The following is a 19,842-nucleotide window of genomic DNA, read 5'->3' on the forward strand; positions in this document are numbered from 1 at the left end:
TTTTTCTGAAGAGCAAGAGGTCTTTGGTTTTGCGGAGGTTGGTGGGGAGGGAGTTCCAGGTTTTGGGGGCGAGGTATGAGAAGGCCCTGCCTCCTGTGTGTAGTGCGTTGGATGCGTGGGACTGTAGCGAGTACGAGGTCGGCAGATCGGAGGTTGCTGGTGAAAGTGTGGAAGTTCACTCTTTCATTGAGGTAGGTTGGGCCGGTGTTGTGGAGGGATTTGTGTGCGTGGATGAGGATCTTGAGTGATCCTCTCGTCTATGGGGAGCCAGTGAAGGGATTTGAGGTGTGGTGAGATTTGTTTGTGGCAGGGGAGGTCCAGGATGAGGCGCGCGGCTGTGTTTTGGATTCTCTGGAGTTTGCGTTTGAGTTTGAGTGTGGTGCCGGCGTAGAGGGCGTTACCATAGTCCAGCCTGCTGCTGATGAGTGCATGGGTGACTGTCTTCCTGGTCTCTGTGGGAATCCATTTGAAGGATTTTTTCAGTGTGCGGAGTGTGTGGAAGCAGGAGGAGGTTACTGCATTGATTTGCTGGGTCATGGAGAGGGGGAATGAGGCCCATTAAGACCACCCTAGTCACTTCCGGGGTCACCCGGGGGATTGGACAACCATACAGCACATCAAAGACCTCTGGGTAGCCCATCGTTTGGAGCTCAAGTCGGTATGCTGGGTCCATCCAGCCGCCTCCCATCCAGTCATTAATTACGAGTAGGTGCATCGCAAGGTGATAGTAATAAATATTGGATTTCCAAACCTCCATCGTAGACATCTCTTTGGCAGGTATTAAGGGCCAGTCTAGGACGGGTGAGAGGTGGTTGTTCTTATGTGTACCTGTATCTCTACCAATGGTTGTGTTGATGGTCTGTATCCTCTTGCTGAAATGATTTCATTTTATACTTTAATAGCCAGTCTCTGTGGATTTGATGTTTTTGTTGGCAGTCTGAATTCTCTATTTCAGAAGGTTCCATTCATTGGTGTCATTCTGGTTCTGCTTTGTTTTCTGAGGCTAGGATGGTTCTGATGCTCTGTACTTTCTTGTTCAGGTGTTTGCATTTATTGGACTCTTCTGCTTGTATTCGTGTTCTGAGTTTTTGGGATGGCTCAGTTCAATGGTCCCTCCACTAGTTTTGATTGTTGTTCCCTTGTTTAAATGACTGAATGCATTAGTGCTCTAGCTAAACAATTCTGTTGTTGATCTGCCCTTTAGTATGCGGATGAATGTTTTTAGTAGGCTCTTCTCACTAATTTACTTGGGTTTCTACATGGTGTTGGGACGAGAATGTCTCCTGCATGGGATACATGCTTGTTCCCGCAGTGCCCGCCTGCATGTATCCTGTATCTTGATTTTTATTTTGGCTATGGCGTCCCGCCAATCTAAGTGTGTGCACAGAAGCCCAGGCCTGCTCCTGACTATAAGAGGTCCTGGACCTGTCCTGAGACCTGGAAGGGCTCACCAGGGATGTCCTCATTGTTGGCAGCTGGCCCTGTCCTGCATTTAGCACCTAGAGCGGTGATTGCAGCGTACTGTGGTTAAAAGAATTACTAGTGTGACCAGACCTTTTCATCTGTGTCACTCTGGGTGAGGCCCACTGGCTCACCTGTTTACGTTTCTGCCACTATGTGCTTACCGAGACCCTTACGCAAACATCCAGAATGCATATTCAGCGTGGTTGTGTGTAGCCAGTGTAACAAATGCAAGGTGCGAGAGTTGTCCAGAGTAATGGAGCCAGTGGAATCCATTGTGGATGCCTCTGGCCTTGCGAGGCAAAAGAGGTAAGGTACGACTGCACCCAGCGGGTGAAAGTGTATTGCCTGCATTCCTGGGAGGGAGACCCAGACATTGAAGTTAGGGAGCAGAGGGACAGCTGCCTTCACCAATTCTGTGAGCCTTTTACTGGACAAAGAGCTGCTGATAAGTATTCCAGAGCCTGCAGTTTGGTTGATTGTAGGGGTGGGCGGTGGGACTGCAGACTCTTGTGGAAGGTGAGGCAGCTTCTATGCTTGTCCTTTTGTCCTTCTCGCATTACTCCTTCAGTTGGGCCTATGACAGCCAGGTGCAGAACCTTACACCTCTGTGTGCCTCTGCTGTGGGTGCTCTGGGATGGAGACAGCCCCAGAGCAACCTGCTGTTGGAAGCATCACTCTACACAAAGGCTGTGTCTGGAGAGCAGCCTTGAAAGGACACCTTTAAGAAGAACTACCCCAGACAAGTTCTACAGCTTGAAAAAGTGGATCTGCATCACCTGTGTGGACATTGTGAACCTGCTTGCTTCCTGTTCAGTGTTCTCTTTGACAAAGGAAGGGCGTACTCATCAGAGTAGTCAGAGGACTGCTGTACAATCAGGCTGGTGTTTGCCGGACAGCCATCTTCCCAGAAGTGAGGGGCATCATCTTAAGTCTGGGTTCACTACTGCAAGAGCTGTGTGGCTGCACTGAAGTGCCTAGAAGCTACCTGCCTGCCGAGAGTAGAAAGGAGCTAGCCTGCACCTGCAAGAGGAAAGTTTGCCCAGCAAGGAGTGAGGTCCAGCATTTCCCCTGTGGCTGTTGGGTGCCCAGGAAGAGACCCTCTGTACAAGAACGATTGTGAAGGGCTCTGGTGCCTGTGGACCCATTAATTCACACCAAGTTCCTGATGTAACTGCAAACCCGAAGGCCCAGTTAGGGCTAGAACAGTTGATTTTCTGATGGCACAGTCAGGGCGGCAACTGCCGAATTGTTGAAGGGCCAAGTTTGGGCTTCATCTGTTTAACACTGGGCATGGATTAGTGCTGCAACTGCTGATTGCAGAGGACTCCTCCGTTCCATGCACCTATCTATGGTCCAGTCGATACTGCATCCCATCTGGACTGTTGATGACCCCTCCCTACATCTGCTAATGTGGAGCTGCGCTTTCCAGGCCACCAAGGATGGGGTCATTTACATCTTGGCTCCAGTGATTGTGCATATTCATCTTTCCTCAAGTTACCAAGATTTTTTGTTGGTTCTCTTTTTGTCTGTACATTTGCATTGATTGGTCTCTCTTTTCTCTGGCCCAACAATTTGTGTTGAAGGTTTGTCCTTTTGCTAAGTTAAATACACATTCGTGTTTGTTTTCTTCTTGATGTTCAGGTGTTCAGTCTCTGCACAGCTCCATTGAATGTATTGATGGATCAGTGTTGATTGTGTCCATGGTTTATTCTCATACTTAGGTGGTTGTATAGAGGTTTATGTTTCTTGCATCTCTGGATGTTCAGCTGATAGCCTCTTCTGTCTCTGGAGTGTGAGTTGGTGGTATACACTGTTGCTTGGAAGGTTACGTTGAATAGCTGTGTTGATATATATCTTTGGCTCAGATAGTTAAGTTTGTTGTCTGTTGTTATGATTGTTTTGTTTCATCTTGAGTCAGTGGTTGCTTGATAGGCTATAGCCTTGTTTAGAGAACTGTGGTGACATGTTTCTTTTTTCCTTTGGCTTATATATATTTTTTGTTGGTTGCTCGGATATCTGCATCAGGGGTCTATCCTTATTGCTTGGGGATGGGCAAGAAGTTTATGCCTTTATTGATGTTCTTGTGGGTCTGGCTGCTGTGTTAGATCTCTTTCCTCAGGCTTCAGAGATTGTATACATGGTCTATCTTCCATTGCTTGCATGATTGATGGTTGCATTGGTCTGCCACTTCTCCTTGGCTCCAGGAGTTTTGTTGGTGCATATCTTCTGTTGATGGTCTGTCCTATCTTGCTTGGATGGTTGTGTTTGTGTGTTTTTCCCTTTGACCCTCTTTGACATTTATCTGTCTGGCTTTGTTGGTTTTGTTGATAGTCTGTGTTTTTCTCCTTGGGTATTGATGTTCCACTTCTCCTTGGCTCCATTGACTGTGTGGAGTGGTCTCTCCTAACTCACCTCCAAGTTTATGTTTTTGGTCTTCACTCTCAGATGGTTGTGTTGATGGTTTTCTTCTCGGCTTTGGTGGTTTAGTTTATTGGTGTCTTGTTTCGATGACCCTTTTGATGGGTCTCTTGTTTGTGAGCAGTGTTATTGAACCTGTTTCTCTTACTTGTATGGATGTGTGTTGGCTGTTCACCTTCAGTTGGTGGCTTTCTGTTACTTTTCTTTCCCTGCACTGTTGGTGGCTTCTCTTCTTCATCTTGTGGTCACCTTATCGTCTGTTTCCTCCCGCAGGGTAGTGCAGACTACTTCCTCACCAGTGGGGACAAGATCCGATTTTTCTTCGAAAAAGGAGTTTTCGATAAAAACGGTAAATATTAATTAAAATGCAATGTTAGGACAGCAATCCAATTGCAACAATGAACTTCCTTCTTGTAGCCGGATCCGTTCCCATCACTGTGCAGTGTTTGTCCTTGCAGAGGTCACTGTCCCACCACCGTGCAGCGTTTGTCCTTGTAGGGGTCACTGTGTCTCATCACTTTGCAGTATTTGTCCTTGCAGGGGTCACTGTTTGTAGGAGGCTGGCCTGGCTTGGAGTGGGTACCAGAAGTACTTACACCTTGTGCCAGGTCCAGTTATCCCTTATTAGTGTAGAAGAGGTGTTTCTAGCAGCTTAGGCTGATAGAAGGTAGCTATGGCAAAGCAGCTTAGGCTGCACTAGGAGACATGTAAAGCTCCTACTATACCACTGGTGTCATATGCACAACATCATAAGAAAACACAATAAACAGATATACTAAAAATAAAGGTACTTTATTTTTATGACAATATGCCAAAAGTATCTCAGTGAGTACCCTCAGTATGAGGATGAGAAATATACACAAGATATATGTACACAATACCAAAATTATGCAGTAATAGCAAAAGGAAGTAATGCAAGCAATGTAAAGTTACAGTAGATTGCAATAGGAGCACATAGGTATAGGGGCAACACAAACCATATACTCCAAAAGTGGAATGCGAACCACGAATGGACCCCAAGCCTATGTGAGCTTGTAGAGGGTCGCTGGGACTGTAAGAAAACAGTGAGGGTTAGAAAAATAGGCCACCCCAAGACCCTGTAAGGTAGGTGTAAAGTGCACCTACAACCCCCAGAGAACACAGAAGTCGTGATAGGGGGATTCTGAAAGGAAAACCAACACCAGCAATGCAACAACAGTGGATTTCCGGACCTGAGTACCTGTAAGACAAGGGGACCAAGTCCAAGAGTCGCGACAGTGTCGAGAGTGGGCAGGAGCCCAGGAAATGGCAGCTGAGGGTGCAAGGAAGCTGCCACCGGATGGAAGAAGCTCAGGGGGTTATTACAACTTTGGAGGAGGTGTTAATCCGTCCCAAAAGTGACGCTAAAGTGACGGATATACCACCAGCCGTATTACGAGTCCATTATATCCTATGGAACTCGTAATACGGCTGGTGGTATATCCGTCACTTTACAGTCACTTTTGGGACGGATTAACACCTCCTCCAAAGTTGTAATAACCCCCTTAGTGTTTTGCAAGAACGAAGAGAACTAGGAACTTCCCCTTTGGAGGATGGATGTCCCACGTCATGAAGAAGCTTGCAGAGGTGTTCCCACGCAGAAAGACTGCAAACAAGCCTTGCTAGCTGCAAGGGTCGCAGTTAGGGTTTTTTGATGCTGCTGTGGCCCAGGAGGGACCAGCAAGTCAGGGAGCCCTCACAGAAGCAGGCAGCACCCGCAGAAGTACCTGAACAGGCACTTGGAAGAAGAGTGAACCGGAGTCCACGTGAAGTCACAAAAGGGAGCCCCACGACACCGGAGGACAACTCAGAAGGTTGTGCACTGCAGGTTAGAGTGTCGGGGACTCAGGCTTGCTTGTGCACGAAGGAAATCCTGGAAGAGTGCACAGGAGCCGGAGCAGCTGCAAATCACGCTGTACCCAGCAATGCAGTCTAGTGTGGGGAGGCAAGGACTTACCTCCACCAAACTTGGACTGACGAGTCAGTGGACTGTGGGAGTCACTTGGACAGAGTTGCTGAGTTCCAGGGACCATGCTCGTCATGCTGAGAGGGGACCCAGAGGACCGGTGATGCAGTCTTTTGTTGCCTGCGGTTGCAGGGGGAAGATTCCGTCGACCCACAGGAGATTTCTTCAGAGCTCCTGGTGCAAGAAGGAGGCAGGCTACCCCCAGAGCATGCACCACCTGGAAACAGTCGAGAAAGCCGGCAGGATGAAGCGATACAAGGTTGCTAGTAGTCGTCTGGCTACTTTGTTGCGTTTTTGCAGGCGTCCTGAGCAGTCAGCGGTCGATCCTTTGGCAGAAGATGAAGAGGGAGATGCAGAGGAACTCTGCTGAGCTCTTGCATTCGTTATCTGAAGAATTCCCCATAGCAGAGACCCTAAATAGCCAGAAAAGGAGGTTTGGCTACCTAGGAAGGAGGATTGGCTACTAAGAGAGGTAAGAGCCTATCAGAAGGAGTCTCTGACGTCACCTGCTGGCACTGGCCACTCAGAGCAGTCCAGTGTGCCAGCAACACAATGTTTCCAAGATGGCAGAGGTCTGGGGCACACTGGAGGAGCTCTGGGCACCTCCCCTGGGAGGTGCAGGTCAGGGTAGTGGTCACTCCCCTTTCCTTTGTCCAGTTTGTCGCCAGAGCAGGGCTGGGGGATCCCTAAACCGGTGTGGACTGGCTTATGCAGAGATGGGCAGCATCTGTGCCCATCAAAGCATTTCCAGAGGCTGGGGGGGGGCTACTCCTCCTCAGCCATCACACCTATTTCCAAAGGGAGAGGGTGTCACACCCTCTCTCGGAGGAAATCCTTTGTTCTGCCTTCCTGGGCCAGGGCTGCCTGGACCCCAGGAGGGCAGAAACCTGTCTGAGGGGTTGGCAGCAGCAGAAGCTGAAGTGGAGACCCCGGAAAGGCAGTTTGGCAGTACCCGGGTTCTGTGCTAGAGACCCGGGGGATCATGGAATTGTCTCCCCAATGGCAGGATGGCATTGGGGTGACAATTCCATGATCTTAGACATGTTACATGGCCATGTTCGGAGTTACCATTGTGACGCTATACATAGGTAGTGACCTATGTATAGTGCACACGTGTAATGGTGTCCCCGCACTCACAAAGTCCGGGGAATTTGCCCTGAACAATGTGGGGGCACCTTGGCTAGTGCCAGGGTGCCCACACACTAAGTAACTTTGCACCCAACCTTCACCAGGTGAAGGTTAGACATATAGGTGACTTATAAGTTACTTAAGTGCAGTGGTAAATGGCTGTGAAATAATGTGGACGTTATTTCACTCAGGCTGCAGTGGCAGGCCTGTGTAAGAATTGTCAGATCTCCCTATGGGTGGTAAAATAAATGCTGCAGCCCATAGGGATCTCCTGGAACCCCAATACCCTGGGTACCTCAGTACCATATACTAGGGAATTATATGGGTGTACCAGTATGCCAATGTGAATTGGTGAAATTGGTCACTAGCCTGTTAGTGACAATTTGGAAAGCAGAGAGAGCATAACCACTGAGGTTCTCGTTAGAAGAGCCTCAGTGAGACAGTTAGGCATCACACAGGGAACACATACAGGGCACACTTATGAGCACTGGGGCCCTGGCTGGCACGGTCCCAGTGACACATACAACTAAAACAACATATATACAGTGAAATATGGGGGTAACATGCCAGGCAAGATGGTACTTTCCTACACTGTTCCCATCACGTGTCTCATCACTTTGATGTCTCTGCTGGGGCCACTGTCCCATCACTGTGCAGAGATTGTCGTTGCAGGGGTCACTGCCCCATCATTGTGCAGTGTTTGTCCTTGCAGGGGTCACTGTCCCATCTTTGTGCAGTGATTGTCCTTGCAGGGGTCACTGTGTCACATCACTGTGCAGTGTTTGTCCTTGCAGGAGTCACTGTCCCATCATTGTGCAGTGGGTGTCCTTAAAAAAGTCACTGTACAGTTTTTGTCCTTTCAGGGGTCACTGTGTCTCATCACTGTGGCTGCAGTGTTTGTCCTTGCAGGGGTCAATGTCCCAACATTGTGCAGCGTTTGTCCTTGCAGGGGTCACTGTCCAACCACAGTGCAGTGTTTGTCCTTGCAGGGGTCACTGTCCCATCAGGGATGTGGAATTCCTATGGGACATCTTGTTTGGGGTCAAGGGCAACAAGTTTTTATGTTTACTTTGTCCTTGGGACAAGTAGGCCCAACCCCCTGCAGCACAAACCCTTTGGCTGCCTGTTTACAGAGAGTTGAACTCTCTGCAGTTGAGGTAATGTGTTTCCAAAAGATAATGCTGTTCGAACTTGTATTTATGGTTCATTATTTGAAAGCCTACATTATTAGGGTGCGTGCTGTAAATAAATGTTTTAAGGTCACACTTCACTACTGACGTTGGTTCCAGTACAAAAAAAACAAAAACGTGTACACACATGTTTGAAAAGTTTAGGCTAAGAGGCTAAGTATAATGCTCCCAGAATGCTCTTTGATTATATGCAAATGAAGTGTCATTTAGTAAAATGTGTTGATGCATGCTAGTATTTCCCAAAAATATTTCTAATGGAAAATCAGTGTAACCATTTTCAACACGATTATGGGAAGCATGAAAATAAACAAACACTGACAAAGCCAACTGATCTGACATATTTTTATAAGTCTTTTAGTTTCATCAATGCGTGTCTTGTTTTGACATGGCTTTTGTAACACTTTATTGTTGTGGGAGCTACCAGGCCCTCAACATTGTAACAAACATTGGCAAACCCCCCCCCCAAAAAAGTTTTTTAACTCTTAAAGCACGCGTTGCCACCAGCGGCATAACAAAGGCCCCGCAGCCGCCCTCCAGGGGGCCCCGTCAGCACAGCACCTGCCCTGAGTGATTCTGGAGAGGGGGCTCCTCCATGTTCTTTGCAAAGGGGCACCCTCCAGTTTCGTTACGTCACTGATTGCCACTGTAGTTCCTGACACTGAACAAAACTACTTTGTGTGGCAATATGCTCCTTGTGGAAGAGCAGAATGCGATCACTCACAGTAAAGCCAGCCGAAAGAGAGAGAAATAGAAGTTTAATAAAAACAAAATGTCTTTGTTAACACCAGACCTAATTAGGGACCAAGACCCACATGTAGGTAGCTTTTTGCATGTCGCAAACAGCGACTTTCGCTGTTTGCGACGTGCAAAAAGCACATTGCGATGCACAAACCCAGTTTTGCGATTCAGTAACCTGGTTACCGAATCACAAAACGGGTTTGCGACTCGCAATTAGTAAGGGGTGTTCCCTTCCTAATTGCAACTCGCAGTGCAATGTAGGATTGTTTTGTGACCGCGAATGCGGGTGCACACCAATCGCAGTTTGCACCCATTTCAAATGGGTGCTAACACTTTCGCAAAAGGGAAGGGATCCCTCTGGGACCCCTTTCCCATTGTGAATGTCACTGTAAACATTTTTTCAGAGCAAGCAGTGGTCCTGCGGACCACTGCCGGCTCTGAAAAAATGAAACGAAAATGTTTCATTTTTCGTTTTTGTTATGTATCTCGTTTTCCTTTAAGGAAAACGGGCTGCATTACAAAAAAAACCCCAAAAAACTGCTTTATTGAAAAGCAGTCACAGACATGGTGGTCTGCTGTCTCCAGCAGGCCACCATTCGTGAGGGGGTCGCAAATTGCGACCCACCTCATGATTATTCATGATGTGGGCATTTGCGAAGCCCTTGCGAATCACAGATGGTGTCAAGGACACCATCCTACATTTGGATTTGCGACTCGCAATTTGCAGTTCACAAATCTGAACCTACCTACTTGTGGCCCCAAATTCTTAAAGAAAGTCACAAAAGTGCACCCATGGTATATGTTGTACCCCTATAAAATATTTGTGAACTGTATTTTAGCGTGGGTAAATACGATGTGTAGATTTGCTCATGTGAAAATCTATTGAGCATTTGCAAGTTCATTTTCCCTCCAGCACTTTCTTCCCAACCCTGGAAGAAGTTCTAATTCTGCCATTGTCAGGAGTAAATGTCCAACCTTTCTTATTATGGGAAAATATTAGAGAGAAGCTGGTAAAAATCTTTAAAACATGCAGGTTAGTAGGTTTGCAGACTCAAAGGCATTCCAGCCCTGGAACTATTGCTTTCTGCTTCCTCCAGCCCCAGTATGCAGATCTGCTACAGTGGGGATTGAAATTCCAAGTATTCAAGCCCTACTATGGTAGTAGCCCTGGCATAATCAGAGAGGCTATTAATTGCTGCCATAATTTGTCGCCACACTACATGGCACCAAAGGGACAAGTAGATCCTTTTACAGGACAAGTAGATTTGAGAAGCAACCTGTCCCCTGGACAAGTAGATATTTTAATAAATTCCACACCCCTGATTGTGCAGTGTTTATCCTTGCAGGGGTCACTGTCCAACCACAGTGCAGTGTTTGTCCTTGCAGGGGTCACTGTCCCATCACTGTGCAGTGTTTGTCTTTGCAGGGGTCACTGTCCCCATCACCCTGCAATGGGGTTCCTTGCATGAGTCACTGTCCCATCATTGTGCAGTGTTTGTCCTTGCAGGGGTCACTGGCCCATCATTGTGCAGTGTTTGTCCTTGCAGGGGTCACTGTCCCATCATTGTGCAGTGTTTGTCCTTGCAGGGTATCACTGTCCCATCACTCTGCAGTGTTTATCTTTAAAGGGTTTGCTGTCCCATCACTCTGCAGTGTTTGTCTTTACAGGGTTCGCTGTCCCATCACTGTGCAGTGTTTGCCCTTTCAGGGGTCACTGTCCCATCACTGTGCAGTGTTTGCCCTTCCAGGGGTCACTGTCCTATCACTGTGCAGTGTTTGTCCTTGCAGGGATTACTGTCCCTTCACTGTTCAGTGTTTGTTCTAGCAAGAGAGGCACTGTCCCATCACTGTACAGTGTTTGTTCTAAACAATGTGTGTTGCAGAGGTGCTGATGTAATGTGCAGGTCACAGGTTTTAGTCCAAATGAAAGAGCTCTCTGAGTCATGCACCCGGTGCAGAAGCCTGCATGCCACTTGCAGGGCACAAGTGTCAGTCCAAGTGAAAGAGCTCCCTAGGTCGTGCACCCGGTGGATGGTACCTGCAGGGCACCTCTGTCAGTCGAAGTGAAAGAGCTGTCTGGGTCATGCGTCCAGTGCAGATACCGACATGCAACATGCATGTGAGAAAAGGCCTCTTTTTTACATGTTTAACCCCCACTCTTTGCCTGATGTTTGATGTAGCCTAGAAGTTGTAGTGCCCAGGGCCCCTGGTAACCAGGTTCCCTGGGCCAGAGCTCTTTCCCTAAAACTGCATTGGCATAATTGGATACACCCTTTACTACCACTATAAGTCCCTAGTAAATAGGTACTTAGTTACCCAGGGCATGGGGTACTATGGGTAGGCCCCAAAGGGCAGCATCGCTGATTGTGCCACCTTCTAGGGCCATGCATCCAGATGCACCCAGCACTTCCATTGGAGGCTGAGTGTCCTAGTGCCAATCTAAAATACAAACTCAACATGGCACACTCCCTGTGTGTCCTGTCCACTATACACTGCCTTTACTATGGGTAAAACACCCCTCTGGCAGGCCTTATAGCCCTAAGGCAGGGTGCTCCATATTATATGTGAGGGCATAGTTGCATGAGCAATATGCCCCCCTTTTGTCCCTGCCAAACCTGGGACATTGTGTGTGAACAGAGCAGCCATTTTAATACATGTGCTGGACACGGGTCAGCATGAGTTTCTCAGCTACATGATGGCCACTCTGAACCCTGGGTTGTTTGGCATCAAATAACTCAGAATGATAAATCCAAACGGGTACCAGTATTGGATTTATCCCTAAATGTTCCCAGGGGTCACTTTAGAGGTACCCCCTGTAAAAACTAACTACCCTGCCATGGTTGCTGACTGGTTCTATCCAGCATTCCGCCTCCAGACACCCAATCTACAAACCTTGGGGGAGAGCCCTGTCTCTCTGGTTTGTAAAACAATGACCTTCCTGGGTGGGGGAGCTAATAGCCCCTCCCTCAGGAATGTGCACTGCCCTAGCGGTGAACTTCAAAGAACTTACCGCCTTTGAAACTCGACCCGAGGCCTGCTTCTAGCAGCAGAGGGTTAGCCCCTTTGCAAGCCCCCTCTTTTGGTGGGTGCAAAGGCAGGAAACCACACAAAGGGTAGGAGGAGTGGCCCCACCTGGCATGCACCACCCCAAAGGTGTTGTCTGCGAGATGGACACTCCCTTTCATTTTCCTCCATCGTAGATTGAAGGAAAATAGCCAATCAGGTTTAGGGAAGTGACCCTTCCCACAGGAAGTGATCACTATAGTGGGTGTAGCCATCCAAAGGTAGGTGTCCCATTGGACACTACCAGGTTCCCCCTAAAACGCCCACTAAATTCAGTATTTAGTGGGCGTCCCTGGATCAAGAAATCAGATTCGAAGGACACAAAGAAGACCAGCACAAAGAAGAACCAAGACACGAGAACTGTGGACCTGCTGCACAAATAAAAGGTGCCAAAGCCTGCCTGCTGTACCCAGGACCCAACAGTCGCCGCTGTGGAGAAGCTGGACACTGGACTGACCTCAAGAAATCCAGAGGACCTCCAGGCTTCACCAGTCACCCAGGAACTTTCTCCAGAGTGGAGGTACCACTCTGCAACAAACCAAGAACCACAAACCCAGCTAGGGTCACTTCACTGACCAGCCAGTAACTCCCTAACCGGAAGTTGCTGCCGGATCCCACAACGCACCGACCCTGAGGACAAACCCTGCAAGTGTGCCAAGTTTGGTGGCACTGCACTCTCCAGTGCACATACCATACCAATACCCTAGGTACTGGCCAGCTGATGTCGGACACCAGGAAAACCAGCCCGCCCGGTGCTGAAAAAGGAACAGAAGGAAGCCCCAGTCAAAGGACTTCAGGAACACCCTGGACCTCCCACCAGAGTGCCCCCGTTGTCCTGCAAGTGACCCTTAAAGAGACTTACCTCCAGATCCAAAGGGCATCTTTGCACACAGCTCCTGGATCACCAATTCGCTCTGCACCCGGCTGCCCTGTGCCCTGCAGCGAAGAACCTGCTGTGCCTTAAGGGTCCCTCACCCCTTGCGACCTCGACCCCCAAAGGGGACCCCAAGGAACTACCTCTAAGCTTACCTGCACAGTTCTTTCCCAAGTAGTCCCCCTCAGTGCCCCTGCACCAGCTCCAGAGACTTTTCTCAGCTGCTCCCGCCGGAACCAGGGGGCCGCCTAAACTTCTTTAGCTGGCATAGTGTGCCCACCGATGACCTCGACCAACCTGCAAAAGAAGCACTTGGTAAAGCAACCGTGTGATTTCTATGTTTTCCTAAATGTGACTTCCCATTGGATTCCTATGGTGCATAATTACGCACAGAAAGACTGTTTTCTTTAAACTTCAAAAATCCATATCTCCAAAAGTACTTAACCAATTGTGATAATCTTGGTCTTAAAATGTATATAAAAATCTGAAGTGTTTTTGTAAATTGGTCTCAAGGTATTCCTCTGAATGTGTGAGTTGCATGATTGATACTGTGAGTACAACAAATGCTTTGCAAGATTGGCCTAACTGCTCGACCAAGCTACCTCAAAAATTAGAGCATTAGGTGATCTAGTTTTTACCCCTGGAACCAACGTGTGGTTGCCTGGACCTCCTGCACAGTGTGCCTAGCTTTGCACACGATATAGAGGGCCAGCCTCCTACAATGCAGGACACAAGTGTCAGTTGAAGTGAAAGGTCTCCCTGGATCATGCACCTGGTGCAAAACCCTGCATGCAACCTGCAGGGGACAAGTGCCAGTCCATGTGAAAGATCTGCCTGGGTCATGCACCTGGTGCAGAAACCTGCATGCAACCTGCATAGCACAAGTGTCAGTCCAAGTGAAAGAGCTCCCTAGGTCGTGCACCAGATGCAGATACCTGCATGCAATATACAGGGCATAAGTGTCAGTCCTAGTGAGACTTTCTGCACATGAGACTGACTCTGCCCCAGGCCAACCAGATTTTAGAGGCCTCGACCTGCCCAGCCCATCTCTTCTTGACAATGGACTGTCGTGTGTCTGGTTCCATCTAACAGGATGTTCCATTGTCATCCTATCTCAGGTGGATTCCTGGTTCCAAAGGAGAGGTCCTTGAACAAAGTGGGGCACGGTGAGTAAAGTCCACTAAGATGGATATAGAGTTGCTGTCGACTTACTCCCCCTGATGGCTCTTCTTACTACAGCCACGTAGTATCTGTTTCTGTGTGTATCTGCCTCCTCCACTCTTCACTCCTACTACAACCTGGCCACAGCCGGCCTCCACCCCCCACCCCTACTACTGCCAGGCTTCACCTAAAACCTCCATCTTTACTCCTCCCAGCCCCTACTACAGCCAAGCTTAAGCTTACAACCTTCATCTTTACTCCTCCCAGCCCCTATCACAGCCAAGCTTCAGCTAAAACCTCCATCTTTACTCCTTCCAGCCCCTACTTCAGCCAAGCTGCAGCCTACAACCTCCTTCTTCACCCCTTCAAGCTCCTACTACAGAAAAGCTTCAGCTTACAACCTCCAGCTTTACTCCTTCCAGCTCCTACTATAACCAAGCTTCAGCCTACAACCTCCAGCTTTACTCTTCCCAGCCCCTACTTCAGCCACGCTTCATCTTACAACCTCCATCTTTATCCCTCCCATCTCTTACTACAGCTAGACGCTGCCTCCAAGACTCATGCCCTCCCTTACTACAGCTAGACCCAGCCCCTCCACTCTCTTACTACAACTAGACCCAGCCCCCAAGACCCCTCCCATCTCTTACTATAGCTAGACCCAGCCTCCAAGACCCCTCCCATCTCTTACTACAGCTAGACCCAGCCTCCAAGACCCCTCCCATCTCTTACTACAGCTAGACCCAGCGTCCAAGACCCCTCCTGTCTCTTACTACAGCTAGACCCAGCCTCCAAGACCCCTCCCCTCTCTTACTACAGCTAGACCCTACCTCCAAGACCCCTCCCCTCTTTTACTACAGCTAGAACCAGCCCCCAAGACCCCTCCCCTCTCTTACTACAGCTAGACCCAGCGTCCAAGACCCCTCCTGTCTCTTACTACAGCTAGACCCAGCCTCCAAGACCCCTCCCATCTCTTACTACAGCTAGACCCAGCCTCCATGACCCCTCCCCTCTCTTACTACAGCTAGACCCAGCCTCTAAGACCCCTCCCCTCTTACTACAGCTAGACCCAGCCTGCAACACCCCTCCCATCTCTTACTACAGCTAGACCCAGCCTCCATGACCCCTCCCATCTCTTACTACAGCTAGACCAGCCTCCAAGACCATTCCCCTCTCTTACTACAGCTAGACCCAGCCTCCAAGACCCCCCCATCTCTTACTACAGCTAGACCAGCCTCCAAGACCCTTCCCCTCTCTTACTACAGCTAGACCCAGCATCCAAGACCCCTCCCATCTCTTACTACAGCTAGATCCAGCCTCTAAGACCCCTCCCCTCTTACTACAGCCAGACCCTGTTGGTCTCTGACATGGCGTGAGAGTGTGACACCTCCTGCTTGAGATCTACACTGAAGGTGTCTGATATGGATTGAGGGTATGGCACCTCCTGCTTGAGGTGTCTGATATGGCGTGAGGGTGTGATACCTCCTGCTTGAGGTCTACACTGAAGGTGTCTGATATGGAGTGAGGGTGTGATACCTCCTGCTTGAGGTCTACACTGAAGGGGTGTGATACCTCCTGCTTGAGGTCTACACTGAAGGTGTCTGATATGGAGTGAGGTTGTGACACCTCCTGCTTGAGGTCTACACTGAAGGTGTCTGATATGGCGTGAGGGTGTGATACCTCCTGCTTGAGGTCTACACTGAAGGTGTCTGATATGGCGTGAGGGTGTGATACCTCCTGCTTGAGGTGTCTGATATGGCGTGAGGGTGTGACACCTCCTGCTTGAGGTATACACTGAAGGTGTCTGATATGGCGTGAGGGTGTGATACCTCCTGCTTGAGATCTACACTGAAGGTGTCTGATATGGCGTGAGGGTGTGATACCTTCTGCTTGAGGTCTACACTGAAGGTGTCTGATATGGTGTGAGGGTGTGATACCTCCTGCTTGAAGTCTACACTGAAGGTGTCTGATATGGTGTGAGGGTGTGATACCTCCTGCTTGAGGTCGGCATTTGTGGGTCTTGGATTTGATGTGAGGGTGTGACTTCCTGCCTGAGGTCTGCATTTGTGGGTCTTGGATCTGATGTGAGGGTGTGACTTCCTGCCTGAGGTCTGAATTTGTGGGTCTTGGATCTGATGTGGGGGTGTGACTCTTCATGCTCGAGGTCTGTATTTGTTGGTCTTGGAACTGATGTGAGGGTGTGACTCCTCCTGCCAGAGGTCTGCATTTGTGGGTCTTGGATCTGATGTGAGGGTGCAACTCCTCCTGCCTGAGGTCTGCATTTGTGGGTCTTGGATCTGATGTGAGGGTTTGACTTCCTGCCTGAGGTCTGAATTTGTGGGTCTTGGATCTGATGTGAGGGTGTGACTCCTCCTGCCCGAGGTCTGCATTTGTGGGTCTTGGATCTGATGTGAGGGTGTGACTCTTCCTGCCTGAAGTCAGCATTTCTGGGTCTTGGATTGGATGTGAGGGTGTGACACCTCCTGCTTGAAGTCTGCATTTGTGGGTCTTGGATCTGATGTGAGGGTGTGACTTCCTGCCTGAGGTCTGCATTTGTGAGTCTTGGATCTGATGTGAGGGTGTGACTCCTCCTGTCCGAGGTCTGCTTTGAGGGTCTTGGATTTGCTGTGAAAGCTTAACCGTGAGCTGTGCTACTACTGATGTAGTCTGGGGTTGTTTACAGGTGGGAGGGACGGTGGGTGTGACACCTCTCCCGGGGGTATCCTCTGCCTCTATGAATGGGGAGGGAGGGGGTGAAGATCTGGTTGTATGGTCTCTAAACATGTCCTTTTCCTCCCCCCAGCTTTACACGCCTATGAGCCCGTCTTCAAGCAAGTCACACACTCTCAGAACATCCAGGCCAGTACCTCTGTGCACCGATATCTGTTCAATAATCTGTTCACACACCGCCCCGCAGGGGAGCATAAAGCGCTATAAAACTGCCATAATACACCCAAGCACCTCCTCTACCTGGAGGAGGGCGGCAGGCGCAGAGGAGGGGGGTAAGACCTCAGTGGTACCAAGGAGAGGAGGCTGATGGAGGCTCCTAGGGTGCAGGGGGTGGAGGGCCACAGGACCAGGGGGCCCATAGGCGCTTAGAGCCCAGAGCACCAGGGCTACATACATTCTGACATGTACAGACTCTACACAACAAGCAACTGTGTAATATGGGCCTTTTTGACCATTGATGGGAGGCTGGGGCCAAGTAGCTTGCAAATGTCACCTGATCCCCGAGACGGGAATATAGTCGCATAATACAAGTTACTCTGTGCATTTTTTATATTACATGATTTATTCATTGATGTTTATACTATTTAGGAAGATGTGGAGCATTTGAGCATCTTCCTCAGTATAATATTTTGTATTTCTTGTCTGCTTGAGGCTGCAGATATGTCTGTCAATTTTTTGAGGGATGTGTTTATTTGGAAATAGATAACGCGCTAACATTTTAAATGTGTTTTTATGTAGCAATGTGTAGTTTTATAAGTCAGATGTTGAAGGTAAAGCAGAATTGTGAGGAAATTAAAAGCATGTTTTCCAAACTGTGCATTTCTTTCTCAGTGCATTCACATTACAGAGCGACTCTGCCAAGACTAAAAATGGAAAAAGTGCAGTTTGGGACAGTGTATTTAACTTTTTGTTGACAGTGTCTTTGTTTACAAGGTTTGTTTTCACACACTGGGGACAATGCATTTGTAGATTTATATCCAGGTTTGGCATGGAAAGGGGAGCCTGTCTGGAGTGTTGATTAGTGCTCTGGGTACAGCACAACAGGGCGAGACAGGAGAGTGGGAATTAACATGTATCTATTCCCTTGCACGTAAAAAGTAACAAAGACTCGTAATTTATGCAGCTGTAATTATGGCTAGGCGTGGCCGTACCACAGACATACCACCACGGGGCCACCTGCACACCTCCAGTGTTGCCCTCCTGAACTGGGAATCATGTCTGCCATATGTGCCCCTGAAACTTTGCTCTGTGCTGTGCTTTTCCTGCAGACGGTGGCACGAAGCCTGGGGATGGCAGAGCCAGTGGTTGTCCAGAGCATGTACATCTTCAAGGTACCTGTACCCTCACCCCTCTGTCACCCTCCAGTGTGCCCATACCTGATGCCCAGCTCACCCTGCCTCTCCGTGTCTGCCTCGTCACCCTCCAGTGTGCCCATACTCGATGCCCACCTCACCCTCCCTCTCCGTGTCTGCCTCGTCACCTTCCAGTGTGCCCATACTCGATGCCCAGCTCACCCTGCCTCTCTTCGTCTGCCCCGTCACCCTCCAGTGTGCCCATACCTGATGCCCAGCTCACCCGCCTCTCCTCGTCTGTCCCGTCACCCTCCAGTGTGCCCATACCCGATGCCCAGCTCACCCGCCTCTCCTTGTCCGCCCCTCAGTCTCCAGTGTGCCCATACCCGATGCCCAGCTAACCCGCCTCTCCTTGTCCGCCCCTCAGTCTCCAGTGTGCCCATACCCGATGCCCAGCTCACCCGCCTCTCCTTGTCCGCCCCTCAGTCTCTAGTGTGCCCATACCTGATGCCCAGCTCACCCGCCTCTCCTTGTCCGCCCCTCAGTCTCCAGTGTGCCCATACCTGATGCCCAGCTCACCCGCCTCTCCTTGTCCGCCCCTCAGTCTCCGTGTGCCCATACCCGATGCCCAGCTCACCCGCCTCTCCTTGTCCGCCCCTCAGTCTCCGTGTGCCCATACCCGATGCCCAGCTCACCCGCCTCTCCTTGTCCACCCCTCAGTCTCCAGTGCACTCATACCCGATGCCCAGCTCACCCTCCCTCTCCGTGTCTGCCTCGTCACCTTCCAGTGTGCCCATACTCGATGCCCAGCTCACCCTGCCTCTCCTCGTCTGCCCCGTCACCCTCCAGTGCACTCATACCCGATGCCCAGCTCACCCTCCTCTCCTTGTCCGCCCCTCAGTCTCCAGTGCACTCATACCTGATGCCCAGCTCACCCGCCTCTCCTTGTCTGCCTTGTCACCCTTTAGCGCACCCACAACTGACCCTAAACTCATACTGTCTCTTCTTGTCTCTTGCAGCAGCCTGGCTTCGGCGGAGAAGGTGAGCTCTCTTTGGGTGCACTGTCTGTGAAGAGTGGCAAAGGATTGTTTATTCACTGTGCAACATGGACCCTTCCTGTATATTTGAAAACTTACCCCAGCCGGCCCTTCTCTCTGTCAACAGTAAGGTCTTCACCCTGCCCAATGCAAACCCTTAACAATGACCCCAGGTGTCCCCTAAACCTGCCCTGCCAAACCCAGTGCCCTGTCACCAGTAAGAGCTTTACCCCGCACCATCTTCAGAAGCCTCCAGGAGGTCCCTAAACCTGTCCTCAGCAGTCATTTCACCCTGCTGCAGTGAGCTCCTTGCCCTGACACAAGCAGGCCCTTTACCAGGGCCCCAGGAGGTCCTTCACCCTGTAGCCAGTGAGCTCCTTGCCCTGACAGGAGCAGGCCCTTTACCGGGGCCCCAGGAGTTCCTTCACCCTGTAGCCAGTGAGCTCCTTGCCCTGACAGGAGCAGGCCCTTTACCGGGGCCCCAGGAGGTCCTTCACCCTGTAGCCAGTAGGCTCCTTGCCCTGACAGGAGCAGGCCCTTTACCAGGGCCCCAGGAGGTCCTTCACCCTGTAGCCAGTGAGCTCCTTGCCCTGACACAAGCAGGCCCTTTACCAGGGCCCCAGGAGGTCCTTCACCCTGTAGCCAGTGAGCTCCTTGCCCTGACAGGAGCAGGCCCTTTACCGGGGCCCCAGGAGTTCCTTCACCCTGTAGCCAGTGAGCTCCTTGCCCTGACAGGAGCAGGCCCTTTACCGGGGCCCCAGGAGGT

The 19,842-nt window shown here is 50.0% G+C and overlaps 1 protein-coding gene across 5 annotated transcripts in view; it reads left to right on the forward strand.

Moving 5' to 3' along the window:
* Positions 1 to 19,842, forward strand: part of PHYHD1 (phytanoyl-CoA dioxygenase domain containing 1) — a 164,504-nt gene that overhangs the window by 85,257 nt on the left and 59,405 nt on the right. For all 5 annotated transcript variants that reach the window (XM_069237025.1, XM_069237024.1, XM_069237027.1 and 2 more), the window contains exons 4-8: positions 4,156 to 4,231; positions 13,978 to 14,025; positions 16,821 to 16,876; positions 18,016 to 18,078; positions 19,059 to 19,080. In XM_069237025.1, coding sequence (XP_069093126.1) covers positions 4,156 to 4,231; positions 13,978 to 14,025; positions 16,821 to 16,876; positions 18,016 to 18,078; positions 19,059 to 19,080 — 265 coding nt within the window. The remainder of the gene's footprint in view (positions 1 to 4,155; positions 4,232 to 13,977; positions 14,026 to 16,820; positions 16,877 to 18,015; positions 18,079 to 19,058; positions 19,081 to 19,842) is intronic.

This window comes from Pleurodeles waltl, chromosome 6 (assembly GCF_031143425.1).
Source record: "Pleurodeles waltl isolate 20211129_DDA chromosome 6, aPleWal1.hap1.20221129, whole genome shotgun sequence".
Lineage (NCBI taxonomy): Eukaryota > Metazoa > Chordata > Amphibia > Caudata > Salamandridae > Pleurodeles > Pleurodeles waltl.